This window comes from Ambystoma mexicanum, chromosome 2q, assembly GCF_040938575.1.
Source record: "Ambystoma mexicanum isolate Mex_15411 chromosome 2q, UKY_AmexF1_1, whole genome shotgun sequence".
NCBI classification, from domain to species: domain Eukaryota; kingdom Metazoa; phylum Chordata; class Amphibia; order Caudata; family Ambystomatidae; genus Ambystoma; species Ambystoma mexicanum.
The window spans coordinates 1,112,576,598-1,112,590,805 of record NC_090924.1 but is presented as its reverse complement, the minus strand read 5'-3'; the positions used below and the strand labels follow the sequence as shown (position 1 = coordinate 1,112,590,805).

General features: G+C 47.1%; 1 protein-coding gene across 1 annotated transcript in view; it reads right to left on the bottom strand.

Annotated features, from left to right (window-relative positions):
* LOC138569976 (probable acyl-CoA dehydrogenase 6) overlaps nt 1-14,208 on the bottom strand; it is a 908,321-nt gene that overhangs the window by 471,151 nt on the left and 422,962 nt on the right. Inside the window, exon 3 of the mRNA XM_069648472.1 lies at nt 12,180-12,309. Within this exon, the coding sequence (XP_069504573.1) occupies nt 12,180-12,309 (130 nt within the window). The remainder of the gene's footprint in view (nt 1-12,179; nt 12,310-14,208) is intronic.

Below are 14,208 nucleotides of genomic sequence, written 5' to 3'. Positions count from 1 at the left end.
ATTTATGTGAATTGACTGTTCTATACACTCACCTATTCGCGGGTGTGTTTTATCTGGTACAGTCAATGTTCTTCTCGTGTCTGTATCTTAGGATAATTTGAATGATGTTGTTTTGACTATGGGATAATGGAAAGGACACCTAAATGTAACGAATTAGCCCTCACAATGAGAGGCACTACGTTTCCCAGAATTCTGTGTAGTAACGCGATTCAGATCACGTGACTCATCTTAATTAAGCCACAAAGCAATATATTAAATTTTGTGTAGTTAAATGAATAATATTACTTGACCATTTAACAGGAAACTCATTAGTGAATTGTTTCGAGTAGAATAGAATTTAGTGATCTATGACTTGGTCACTTAATCTCTTTTGCGACAATTTACACAGAGAAACTACGATTCCCATAACCCTGTATAACCATGTGATCAACATCACATGACTACTTTAGGAACTACTAAGGCAACTACCGCGCGACATTTCATATAGAGAAACTACCATTCCCATAATCCGTGTAGACATGTGATCAACATCACATGACTACTTTAGGAACCATGCATGAATGAATTGTTTTCCACTGACGGGAATTGAAAAGAAGCACCAACCGATAGTGCACACAAGAACAGAGATAAACTTCGTTCATACAACATTTACAAGATAGCGAATAACATATAGAAATTATCACTGACTGACACATATTGTCATTCTTTAGAAAATCGAATACAAAAAGATAGGTGATTCCTGATACTCGGACAACGTGATGTTAAATCTAATGAAAACACAGATACAGACACAAGAAGAACATTGACTGTACCATATAAAGCACACCCGCGAATAGGTGAGTGTATAGAACAGTAGATTCACATAAATGGTTAGAATATGTTGAGCTTACCTCTTAGCATATAAGAGAAACATACATATCGAATTTATTTACCTCTATAGGACAAGATTCTGCATGACCAAGCATCTGGATTTTTGAATTCCCTTATTACATGCTGCATCATCATACAGGTACTTACAACATCTTACCTGACTAACAGTAGAACTTCCACTGAGTTACACAATACTAATACTATTTATTAATATTATCCACAGATTCTCAGAGAATTGTGCCACGAGATGATGTTTCCATTACCCCACAGTCAAATGATCTTTTTGAAGACACAAGACATTTTAGTTGAAAAATGCAATTATGTCTATATTAAATGTAAAATAGGCAGCCATTAAATTGCAAAAAAAAAATTTGAGGTCAAAAAATTCCTTTGTCAAAAGAAACTTCACATTTTTTGGTTTAAAGTATTCTCATTGAAATTATTCTGTGAAAAATATAATGTATTGCTCCTGAAGAAGAGAGGTTTGCTCTCGAAACGTATAGAGCTCATGATTAATATAATTTCATACTATTGAGTGAATTGAACTCTCATTTGGATTCTTGATTAAAAACATTCTTGATTGTATGTATCCTTGAATATTTTTGAAAATAATTGTCACAACAAAAATTGGTTACTTAAAGACAAAACTGATTTGAATTACTGAAGCTATTTAAATATGGTTTGGAATTTTGATTTCCAATACCAATTGGTGTGCAGGGGACGGAAGTTCCTATTTAACAATAGGAACTTTGTTTGTTTCAATGATATTTGTACACAGATGGGCCTGCGGCCATTGCGTGTATATATGAATGCTGGTAATTGAACTTACCAACATCCATATTTTTTTTAAAAAACATGTATATCTTCTGCTGGGGATCAGTAATTGGCATGTTAGCAGACATCTGGCTACACATACAAGTATACACAGCAAGAAAAGTGTGAACAGCTACAGGAGAAATGGGAATACTTGAACAGGGATAATTGGCATGGAGATCCCCTTATGTAGGATATTCTGGGCAGAGGGCAGAGCCAGGAGATCAAAAAGCCCAGAAACCTAAATAAAGACGATGTTGGCCACATTGATTTTTACTATGCGTTTCCTTTTTAGACCACTACAACCTCGTTTCCCTACATATCAAGGACTGGTATGACACAGCATAGGAGGGCAAACGTAACAGAAACATTGATTGACTTTTAACAGAATGCTTGAAAAAGCACCAATCCCATGTCACAATTTGACTATATATGGAGGTGAACCGTCCCCCTGACCCCATTTGAGAAACGTCTTTTAGAATCATCTTTAGAGAAGGATCACGCCAAAATTGTTAAAGCTACTGCTGCTCAGAGTCCTCGGCATTGGGTGAAGAAAAGATTTCCACGAGCCGTTAGCTGCCTTCATATCAACTTCTAGGGCACAAGAAAGGTGATTGTTGGGAGGAAAGCTTGCCTCCCTCTGAAGACTGCTGGCAAGGAGGGAACCGTCCAAGGACTGTGCATGGCCTTACAAGCAGCCCTAAACCAATGCAAGCATTTACCTTCGAGAGGCCGGGAAAAAGAGCCCACATTGCTGCGAGCCTGAAGGTGCTGCCTTTGGCAATGCTGATCATATAACCCAACATGTTGTGATCACTCCACATCGAGATGATTGAGCCAACATCAAAATACTGCTAAACTGCCGACAGATTTCGCCATCACCTCCTATCGGAGCTATGGTGCAGCTCTATGCTGCAGTGAGCTGCACAGATAATGCAGTTGAGCAGTGAAGCATACGCCACTCACCGATGATCCTGTACACGAGAAGCCGATTTGCGGCATCAACATCCAGCCCTAAAGGGCAGACGGCCTGATTTTTCATCATTGAACCAGAATTTGCGACAATGGAAAAACACCAAGACGACTTGCTCAGGACTTTCGATCCACTACAAAAGACTAAGGTACAGTTGTGAATGGATGAGGGGCCCCTAAAAAGGAATTACTAGGTTCTGCCCTTTGGCTTTGATACGTTGGCCCTTATAGACGGTTACAACCAGTGGTCGAAGTGGGTGGGCGTGGGCGGGAGTGGTTCTCCTCTACTTTGTTTTATTAGGTTTTACTGTTCCTATACTTTTATTTTAAAAAGAAACCATTCCGGAATGGTTTCGTTTTAAAATAAAAGTGTAGAAAGAAGTTGAAACTTGCACTTTCAGTGCACTGCACTGAACGTTCCCTTAAACAGCAGGCGCATTTGTCTGGGGGCTTGTATTGTTTGTGGGAGGGGGTATGGCGATGGAGTTTGTGGGGAGTGGGGGCAGGCCAGTGGGATCATAGTTCCACTACTTTCTATTCATACACTTCGAACAATGGTTACAACACCATTCCCTACCTTAAAAGAAAAGGTTAAAGTAATCCTGATTTAATTCTGCATTTCCTCACTCCTGCCATTCATTCCGAGAGGGGGGTGGTGGGGGGGGGGGGGGGGAGAGAGAGAGAGAGAGAGAGAGAGAGAGAGAGAGAGAGAGAGAGAGAGAGAGAGAGAGAGAGAGAAAAGGTATCTATATTTTAGAAGCACCCTGTGTGGACACTCATTTTAATTTTGCCATCATGGAGCTATTGTTATTTGGATGCTTTCTTACTGGTTCAAACCATCCCCAGAAAGTATAGCCTGTCCTCTGTCCATGTTGCCTTAAGCGGCAAACAAGGTATACAATCCATGTGGGTGCCACTAGGAGAAAGCGTTTTTCAAATGAACAGTTTAATGAAACCTTAACTGTATGGAACTGCAAAAAACACAAGACACATACAATGTCCTCTTCTGCACCTAGAAGGATAAATCATACCCAAACGTCTAATCAATAGCAATAGTCAACACCTGATAAATCAGCACAAAATGGCTTTGGGAACCCCTCTACTGAACACTTCCAAATAACCTGTTCTATGGGAGGGGCTACAAGCACCTTTTACAAAGGCAGATATGCAAATGAAAAGGTCTCCTCTGTGCCTGGTGCAGTGAGCTAAAAACGTGGTTGTAGACCCTCCTGAATGGAAGAAATTCCATAGAACGGGGTATTTGACCCATGTTCGTTCTCAGTAGAGGGGCTCTCGCTCTCCTTTTTAACCTGATAAATCAAATTGGTGGATGTGAATGGCGGGGTGAAGCAGCTTTGTGTGTTCTAGATACTGCATTCAGCAGGTTGGAGAAGTGAGTTCATGTTCAAATGAGTGCTATCTGAAACTGACTGAGAAATGTTGTGGTCTGTACCTTTGGAATACTACTTTTCTAAATGCTTATGTTGTCCATAAAACATCTTCTGGCTGCAGAGTTGCTTGTTGCCATTGGAGTGACCTGCTTTCCTAATTTCAGCATCGGATAGCTCTTCCTGGGATCTTTTTAATGGAATTAGTGGGATCCGTGAGTGAGCAGTGGGAGCCGGTGGTGGTTGTGCCATGCGATACCCATCCTCTCCTGCTTCCTCTCACTGTTTCTTCACTGGCTTGCTGCTCGAGACTGTGCCCTCTGGTGCGGCCACAGTGGTCAAAGTGTACGAAGAGAAGTAGTGGAACTATGTTCCCTGCTGGCCTTCCCAAGCTCCCCCACAAACATCATCGCCACACCCCCTCCCACACGCAATAAAAACCTCCACAAACACCAGCTATTTATGGGAATGTTCAGTGCAGTGCTCTGAAGTGCCAGTATAAACCTCTTGCTACGCTTTTATTTTAAAAGTAAACAATTCCAGAACGGTTTCTTTTGAAAATAAAATAGGAACAGTAAAGCTTTCTTTTTTTAATTAGAGGAGGGGCTGGCTGTTGATTACAGTCATGGAGGTTGTTGTAGGCCCGGGGTGGTTAGGTCTGAGTCACGAAATGAAGACACGAGATTTATTAGGGATGCAACTGGGCGTGTCTGTCCCTGGGCGGGACGACCTACACGTTTATTGAACGCAGCGCATGGTCACCCGACACGGTGCCCACGCGCACTGCAACATCCCCTTCCAACTCTCCTCCAAATAAGAACATAGAACAGTAACAAAATAATACTGAACAGTGTCATTTATTATACTTGTGTTTCACAACGGCCTACTCCATCACTTCATCTCTCAGTCTCTGGGAGTCGGCAGCCAGCGTGCTGGGCATATCTCGCCGGGCTGGGCACCGAGCTGCTGGCGCTTTCTGTGTCAGGGGCATCGTTGCTCCAGTCGCCGCCTTCTGTCGGCAGCTCTCCGTCGTGGTCTCTGCGCAGGGGCTGTCCATCCTCACTCTGCAGTTCATCCCTGGTCGGTATCCCTCGGATGTCCTGGAACCATCTGTAGGTTCCGGTGATGAAGAGCCTTCACGGGTCACTGTGACCTTTGTTGCTTGGCGAGCCGGCACCCTACAGGGTATCGGATCATGGGGCAGGCATAGCTTGTTCGTGGGGTTTCTGGCCCTGGCCAGTACCTGATCACTGATCGACGACTCTCTAGCGTTGGAATGCTCCAGTCTGCTTCTCACCAGTGCGGGCTCTAACAGTCCCAGCAGTTGAGCCTTGTGTTCCGGGATTGTTGACTTGACTTTGCGTCCGAACAGTGATACCGTCGGGTATACTGCTCTGGTCGAGTGCGGCGTCATGCCGAAGGCCATGAGAAACTCCTTGAGTGCGGGCTCCAGCGCATGACCCCTCTGCAGGGCAATGCAGAAGGCTTTGCTGAGAGTCCGCATAAACTGCTCCACATCGCCGTTGGCTAGGGGCCAGCACAGTGTAATCCGGTGTTGCTCCACCTCATACGACACCAGGAATGTGGCTAGCTCCTCGCTCTGGAAGGGGACCCATTGTTTGACCTCACCGACTCCGGGAACCTGTAGGTGGCAAACATCTCTTTCAGGACCAGGATGACGGCCCTGACCGCCGTAGAGCCCACGAAATGTACCTCCGGGTACCTTGAGAATTCGTCCAGCAGCACTGAAGTGCTGGGACAGGAGTACAGTTCAAAAGTCCATGATGAGGGTTTTCCACAGGGCATCCGCACGCACTGGGGATGTGATGGGGGCCCTTTGTTTTTTTTTTGGTAAGGGGCCTCACTGCTTGACACCAGGTGCATGCAGCGACAGCATCATCCACTTTTCTCTCCATCTCCGGAACCACACCTTCTCGTGGAGCCTCGCCGCTGTCTTGGAAACTACTTTGTGGCCCACGTGGGTGAGTTCAATCACCGACTTTTGGAGGGACACACGGATTACCAGTTGCATCCCCTGAAGCCACGCAAGTTCAGTTCCAATTGTGAGCTCCCTCCTCACGGTTCAGAGGCCTCTGAGAAAGGCTTGGTGTTCGGGTTTGTGTGATGCTCAAGAAGTCCATTCCGACCGCAGCTGCTCAGTCAGATCCTGCATGCTCGAGACCGGACGGGTTGCCTTTGCAAAATCAGTGACTGACATGGATCTGGGTACCGCCGCCTGAATGACCATCGCGACCGTGGCCTCGGTATCGTCCACAGGTGTCTCCTCCCCTCGAGCCGGTCCTCTCGGGTGTCGGGACAGGTAGTCAGCCGGGTTGTCGGAACTTGCTCTGAAGATCAACATCAAGTTGTACTCCTGCAGTTGAAGGAGCCAGCGCTCGAGCCTGATCGGGGGCCTAGGTGCATTGCCATCCAGGATGGGGACCAGGAGTTTGTGGTCCACGACCACAGTGACGGGGTGCCCGCAGATGTAGATATGGAAGTTCCGGCACTCCCACAGGACAGCCAGCGCCTCCCGTTCAATCTGCAAATACCTGCGCTATGTGGCTGTGAGTGCCTTGATCGTGAAGGCAATCGGTTGCCGTACACCTGATTCAGAAACTTGTATGTGCACATCCCCCAGCCTCACAGGCTCGCATCCACCATCACCTCTGACTCCTTTGTAGTGTCAAAGTAGGCCATGGTAGTGTCGGCCGTGAGTGCATGTTTGGTGGCGTTGAATGACTCTTGTTCCTCCTTGCCCCAGTTCCAGTCCTGGTCCTTCTTCATCAGGATGCATAGGGGTTCGGTCAGGGTGGCTAGATTCAGGATGAAATCTACCTCAAAAGTTGACCATGCCAAGGTAACTGCAGACCTGGAAGGGCGAGGTTGGTGCGGGTGCTACCTTGATGTCCTCAACTTTCTTGGAGTCCGGTGAAAGTCCCCCATTGTGAAGAACGAAGCCGCCAAAGAAATCTATCCTTGGTACCATGAACTTGCACTTCCTCCAGTTCAGGGTTAGTCCCACCAGGCATAACCACTCCAGTAACAATGTGAGTCTGGCCATGTGCTCCTTCGGCGGCACTGAGTATACCAACACATTGTTGCACATGTTGAGGGCCCCCGTAAGGCCCGTCAACACACCCCTGATGGTGTGGTGGAAGACCACAGCCGCCAACGACATCCCGAAGCTCAGCCGCCTGTACCGAAACAGTCCGATATGGGAGGAGAACGTCACGATGACCCTGGAGTCCATGCGTAGAGGGACTTGATGGTACCCGACCTTGAGGTCCAATGTTGAGAAGAGCTGCGCTCACCGTAGGTCAGCCAGGATGTCGTTCAGTGTAGGCATGGGAGGTCTCACCTTCCTGATCGCCCAGTTGGACAGCCTTATATCCACGCAGATGCGCACCTCATCTGGACAGTTTGGCTTGGCTGCCATGAAAATCAGTTACACCCTGGGCATGGGACCTTCTACTCTTTAGATGATGACCGACTTTTCCATCTTGATAATCTCAGCCTCTACCTTCTGCCGCATGTGGAGTGGTATGAGTCGGTGGCACAGAGCCACTGGTTGGATGGTTGGGTCAATGTGCAGCCGCACCTCTTGTCATTATATGCAGCCCACTCCCTCGAAAAGGCCTGGGAACTGCGCCAGCAGGCAGCCTATGTCTTGGGGTATACCTGGAAGGCGAAGTGCACCACTCCCAGGTCTTCTGCAGTTGCACAGCTGAGCAGTGTCTCTTTTGCCACCAGCGTCACAAAAAACTTGGCCTGTATTGTGATATCTTCGTGATGCATCGATGTGACAAAGAATCTGTCCAGTGGTAGGGGTGAGGAGTCACTGTATGTGAAGATGCAAATGGTTGGGCGCTGCAGGGGTGGTGGCACTGGTGAGAGCATCCTGAAATTGGCTGCCGGCATCACGTTGACCGAGGCCCCGGTGTCCACCTAGGATCAACATCCTTGTGTTCATGATTGTGATTGAGCAGCGGGGCTTCCTCCGCTGTTGGCTCGAGTCCAGGCATACTGCTGAGATGAAGAGCGCATCCTCTATGTCACCTGCTCCCTCCATCCTTGCCAGGGAGGCGGGCCTGGCCTCCCATCATCCCCCACTGTGGCTACTTGCCAGTACCGAGGCCTGGGCGGTGTCGGGCGGTTGGGACAGTTGGACGGATTGCCACGGTGCCCTGAACATCTGGGTGTAATGTTTGACTTTGCTGCAACGCCGGCACACGGCTCCTGCCGCTGGGCATGTCTGGTCATGATGTGCCTGTCCCCCACAGGCATTGCATGGCTTCTGGTGTTCCTCCGGAGGCTTTTGTGCACTCTGCGTGCTTTGCCTTCTGTCGACACTGCCTGCACAAGCTCCGGACGGCCTCCTTTCGAAGCCTCTTCCATCTGTGCAGCCCTGGACGTGGAGAGCTCCTAGGTTCTTCCTACCTCCAAGATTCTGTGTAGGTGTATGTCGCGCTCCTTTAGAATCTGGCGGCATGGCGTAGCAATGCCGATGAGCAGTGTAGGATGATCTGTGCCCTGATCTCGTCAGTCTCGTCCACCAGCCGAAAGGTCATGGCTAGCCTCTGCAGTCAAGCATGGTAAGCATCTAAAGACTCAGCCGGATCCTGGTGGGTCTGCCGCAGGCAAAATCTCTTTGTTGACCAGCCTGTTGGAAGTACTCCTGCAGCGTTTCTTTCGCTGCACTGTATGAGCCATCTCAAGGTCGCAATGTTTGAAAATTTGGATCACCTTGCTGTTCATGTAGAAAAAGAGCATTGCCCTCGGGGTTTCGTTATCGTCCTCCTTTGCCGTGGTGAAGTACATTTCTATCCTTTCTACCCACATGTCCCATCGCGGCCCAGGGGTGGCCGGGGCACCTTTGACATCGAACTCTGTTACTGGACACCTTGTAAAACTGCATTGTGTGTTGCATCCTGCACCGGAACCCCTGCGCCCCTCACACACAGACACAAACAGGGACAGTCTGGCCATAGAGGAGGTGCATGTTCCACCGTCGTGGTCTTCAAACCTCATGTCAGCAGGGCCACTCCTCCCCCTGTGCAAACAACTCTCTCTTATGCAGTCTCCCTCAGTCGCAAGAGCACCCGTGTGGTCTTTTTGGGGCTGATAGCCAAGCACCAGGATATCCTGTGGTGGGAGTGGCAGGCGGGAAGTGCCAGTTGGTAAATCTGTACTGGGTGTGGCGGTTGGGGCCTGTTGGGCCAGCTCCCTCTGCTCCCCTACAGCACCCCTGACGGCCACTTGTGGGGACACTACTGCAGCGTTACTGGGGCTCCCCTTGTGGAGAGGGCTCCATTAGCAGCCTGTTAGCCTGGTTGTGAGGGGGATGACTGGAGAAATTGGCAGTCTCTGGGCGTTTTGGGAGAGGAGGGGCAGTACATTGCCACCACATCCCTCCTTCTGTGTGGTGACCAGCGATGTTCTGAGTTTCTTCTTTTTTTTGTTACTTCCCCTCATGCTCCGGGTGGCGAGCAGCGACTTCCTCCTTCTGCTCTGAGGGCCTTAGCCCGTTGATGCTGCCTCGTTGTGAAGGGGTCGAGCTTGGGGCTTGGACTTACCCAGCCGTGCCAGAAGGGGATGAGCAGCTGTTAGGCAGAATCACATGCAGTACCCTTTGGGAACACTACACGCAATTAAGACTACAAGTGTCAGTACAAATTTACCTTTGGTACAAGTATGTACTACACAGTAAAGTGGTAGCGATGGCTGAGCAGCCAGACTTATCTCAAGAGTTGAGTGAGTAGTAGAGCAAGTTACACATAGGACCAACCAATACAGTGATTCAAAGAAATACTCAAGGTTTCTTGTTAAAAGAATATACATTTACACAGTCAGTTTGAAAACACTACACTAGCAAGAGCAGCTCAATATCACACTCTAATAAACCACAAGTACACAACTGTTAAGTAAATGAACAAGTTTAGCTCCCCTGAAGTGGGCACAGTACCTTTAAATTGAAGAAGAGCTGTAGCTGAGACAGTTGTTCCTGGCAGTTCGAGCAGATCTCGCTGTTTGGACAAGAAGGATGTGTGAGTGCCTTAAAGTACACGTGCTGCTTTCCTTCCCTCTGGCTATCCGGTTTTCAACAGCACTCTGAAGAAAATTCGACCAGATGGGGACGGTGTCCAGGTGGCTTGCAAGTTGGTTGTTCCCACCAAACTCAAGGGAAGAAGTTAACCTTGAAGAGCTTCTCTGTCGATGGAGTTTCAGGCAATTCGGTTCTGCAGCAGGGCTTCACCGGTCGTCCAGGAGTTGTAGCAGTCCTTTTCCTTCCGCTCATCTTCGCTTCTTTCATTCCAGTGGTCGACTCTGCTTTCCAAGTCCCAGAGACCTGCTTTTAAACAGTTTTCCCCCATTCATTCCAGCCTGGCTGTCACTCACAGAGCGGGGTGGCTGTCCTTGCCGGACAGCCAGCCAGCCAATCACACCAGAGTGCATTCAGGTCTCCTAGGAGACTATGCACAGGGAGTTTCTGGCACCTCCCTCACATCCTGTCCACCCCAGACCCTCAGGCGCCACAGGAGGGCTCCAGCACTGAAGCCCACCAAAGGCCTATGAACAAAGGGACCAAACCTGGTTTGGCGCGCAGAGACAAACACAAGAAGGACCTTTCCTAAAAGAAATGACCGGAGTCTGTTTTTATTGAAAAATATGGCGGACCCGATTTGTAGCTACCGTTGTTAGCGGTCGGGAAAAATCATTGTAGTTTGATCTAAACCACTGCCACCAGCAATTTAAAGTAGGAAAGGGTAACATTTGACTGTTACATTAGTGTTTTGACTCAGGGGAAGCTAGGCAACCCCTCCAGCACTCTATAGGAAGATAGTGTGTGCTGGGTCTGTAAACTTAAAGAGACTAGTAAAGTCAATTTAACTTTACATGTTCTGGGAGACAGTAGTCAGTCCCAGAGAAGGTATTTAAATCATGGAAAATCTGAAAGACATCCCTGTGCCACTGCACTGAAGGTGCTGTGTGACACACAGAAAAGGATGATGCCTATGGAGTTGTTTTAAAAATCCATAACCAAAGAACACAAAAGTAAAACACATTAAAAATGAAGAGTTCAAAGCCCCAAAATATAGCAAAAGAGCTGGAGGGCTCTAAGGTAGAGGGAATTTAGCACTTGTGTGAGAATTCTCCCTAACAGTAGCGGGTTGTGCAGCAGGAAGCCACACTACCCCACACCTGCAGTGTGGCTGGGCGTGAGGCCAGCTGGGGGCTACCCAGCTGTGCGTCTGGAACGCAGAGGAGTGCCGGAGCTCCGGCTCGCCTGGGGACTCTCATCTCAACTTCATCGCCAGTTGTTGTAGGCCTGGGGTGGTTAGCTCCGGGTCACGAAATGAAGACGCAAGATGTCTTAGTGGTGCAACTGTGAGTGTCTGTCCCTGGGCGGGAAGGCCTGCCCCCTTTTATTGATCTCGGCATGCGCAGGTCACCTGACACAGTACCCACCATAACTGAGGACTTGTGAGGTGTTTTGGCTGTTGGTTACAGCCAGTGAGTGACTGTTGGTTAGAGTTGGGAGGTCATGATAGTGTTAGGGGTGTTGGTGGTGTTTACAGCTGGGATTTTTAGACTGTTGGTTTTAGGTTGTTATGGGGTGTTTCAGGTGCTGTCTGTTGGGGTGAGGCGACGTGCTGTGTTGACACGTTCCACCCTGCCCTGTATGCATGGAGTGACTGACATGGAATGCTGTGTGTGAGAAGGTTATATCCTGAATAGTTCTGTGAATGTGCAGGATGTTGGTGGATGTTCCGTCTATCCTACTTACCTGATGTGGCCTAAATGCATTCCTGTACCGTGTGCCACGAGCTGGAACTCAGTAAAGATGTTTCCTGTTTCTACACTGGTGTCAGTGTTGTTCTTGGCCAGGAACGCAACTTAACAAAGATCCATAAAATAAACAAACTAAAAGGATAAAAGTAGTGAGCTTAAATGGAAACATATGTTTTATTTGGAATTAAATTGTACCCAAACCATTCAATATTACAGATTTTCCGGTTTGATCAAAATTCGGAGATTCGATTTCCAGTTCACTCTTAATTCCATGCCTGCAATGTAAGGGCAGCTACATCAACTACAAGCAAGGTTAACAAACAAAATAATGAAACCGGTTACCGTGCCAGAGCTGGTGTAGCCATATCAGACTGAACTCCAATAGCCATTGGTACACCACCACAGCGAATGTTTCCAAGCTCTTCTGCCACTGCTGCGCTGTAGCTGAAGTCGAGGCCCAATCCACCATATTCTATTGAAAAAGAAATAGGTCTGTAATTTGACATCCTATATCACACAGTATAAACGGAACGTGCACAGTCAAAATATGACTAGCTGATAAACAATGTAGAGCACTGAGCAATTTCATTTTTAACAGACATCTTTTAGCTGTTCTGTATAGTCTCTTTCATCAGCTTTTGAGAAGGCAGACCACCCAAACATGATGCCAAACAATGGGAAAAGGAAATTACCAATACAGAAAATGTTTCCTCTGTATAACATTGATGACAATGCTTGCAGCTGTCAGAAAACCAACGTCATCCAAATATTTCATAGCATAACACACAAAACGTCCATTTTAATTAAAAGGACACTTAATTACATTAACCTAATCAGCAGCAAGTTGAAAGATTTATGGATTGCAAGATGATACCAATTTGTAACGGGTCTCATAGGAATTTTTGCCAGAAAGCAAATAGTGGGAAAAAACATGACATTATTTTACAAAGCAGATCCACATTACAGCAATACAAAATGAATGGGCACAAACTCAAAGGGTATTATGGAGATTGCAATAGTCACGCCTATCTTAATGTCACAACAAAGCTCCTATAACTAGTCTAATTTTCACCAGTTGATAACTTCAACATAGCAGCAATGTATCCCAAAATGGTGCTTGCTCGCTCGCTCTGAATGTTTTGGGAAAGTTCACTGATAGGGAGAGGGTGACGCATGGGTCCCTAAAGTGGATATTAACATTTAACACTCCTGAGTGACCTGTGCCTGGATTAACCAAGAAAACAATATATTTATACAAAATTCAATAGGAGGCGAGCGCTTACGTGGAAGTTTATGGTTTTTAAAAGCAATGGAATACCTTTCAAGTCTCACTGAGCATAAGCGTGACAGAAGTTTGTTTATTCGTAACATTTCAGCATCAGGCTTTTATGCAGGCTTGGGCAAAAAGGACGAGCATACTCGTCCTTGGCACTTAAGGGGTTAAGAACTTCCAACTTACCCTCTTCTTTTGGTCTTTGGTGTCACCTTCCGCCTTCCTCTCCTTTCCAGGTTTTCTCGTACACTCAACTTCCTTCATTATGTGTTTTTTTTATTAACATTATCTTACTCCACTCACCAGGTTTTCCTTTAATCCACATACCTGCACCCTCCAGATCTTCGAGAACGCTTCCTCCTCACACCTCTGAATAACCCCATCTCCATTCCACAGCCCTGGTCTCTTCATCCAGCAGTCATGAACCACTGCAATATTCCCACTCCCTGCATTCCAAAAATCCCTTTCACTACGTTCCTCGAAGCTGGTATTTGCATAGGTACGTGTACGAAATAGCTTCTACCAGAGGGAAGAGGTCTTCTCTGAGAATTCTCAGAGGAGGGGATGCTATTAAGTACTGTGTCTGGGATAGGAGCCCTTCAATAGGTCATGCACCGTTCTGGATTTTTTCCTTTCGAGTATTTGAAGCTGCTCTGATAATGTTACTTTATTGACTCACTCCTCCCTTCTGGGAGCAATACCTGCTACCCACTCTGGCTGCCACTTGTACTCAGCATGTTATTTTGTGTGTTAAAATGTTCTGTTATTGGAATGGGCTTTTAGAATAACATTTCTCCTGTTTTCCTTGTGGCGTAGATTCTCCTTCCATTGATTTCACTCAGGGTGTTGACAAGAGGAAATTCCTATGGGGTTGCAGTTGTGAGGATAACACAAGCTTTTCTTTCCTCAAGTCTTCTTGATGTGTAGGAAAAGGCAGAGTCCTATTTGTGTGTCTGGTTGTTGCATAGCAAGCAATTGCACTTTGGATCACCACCCTGAATCTGTAGTACTTTTATTTCCTGGTATAGAGCCGGATTTCTCCTCTGAGGCACCTGGATTCCGAGAGATATCGTTTTCATCTATTCGGTCCTTCCAAAG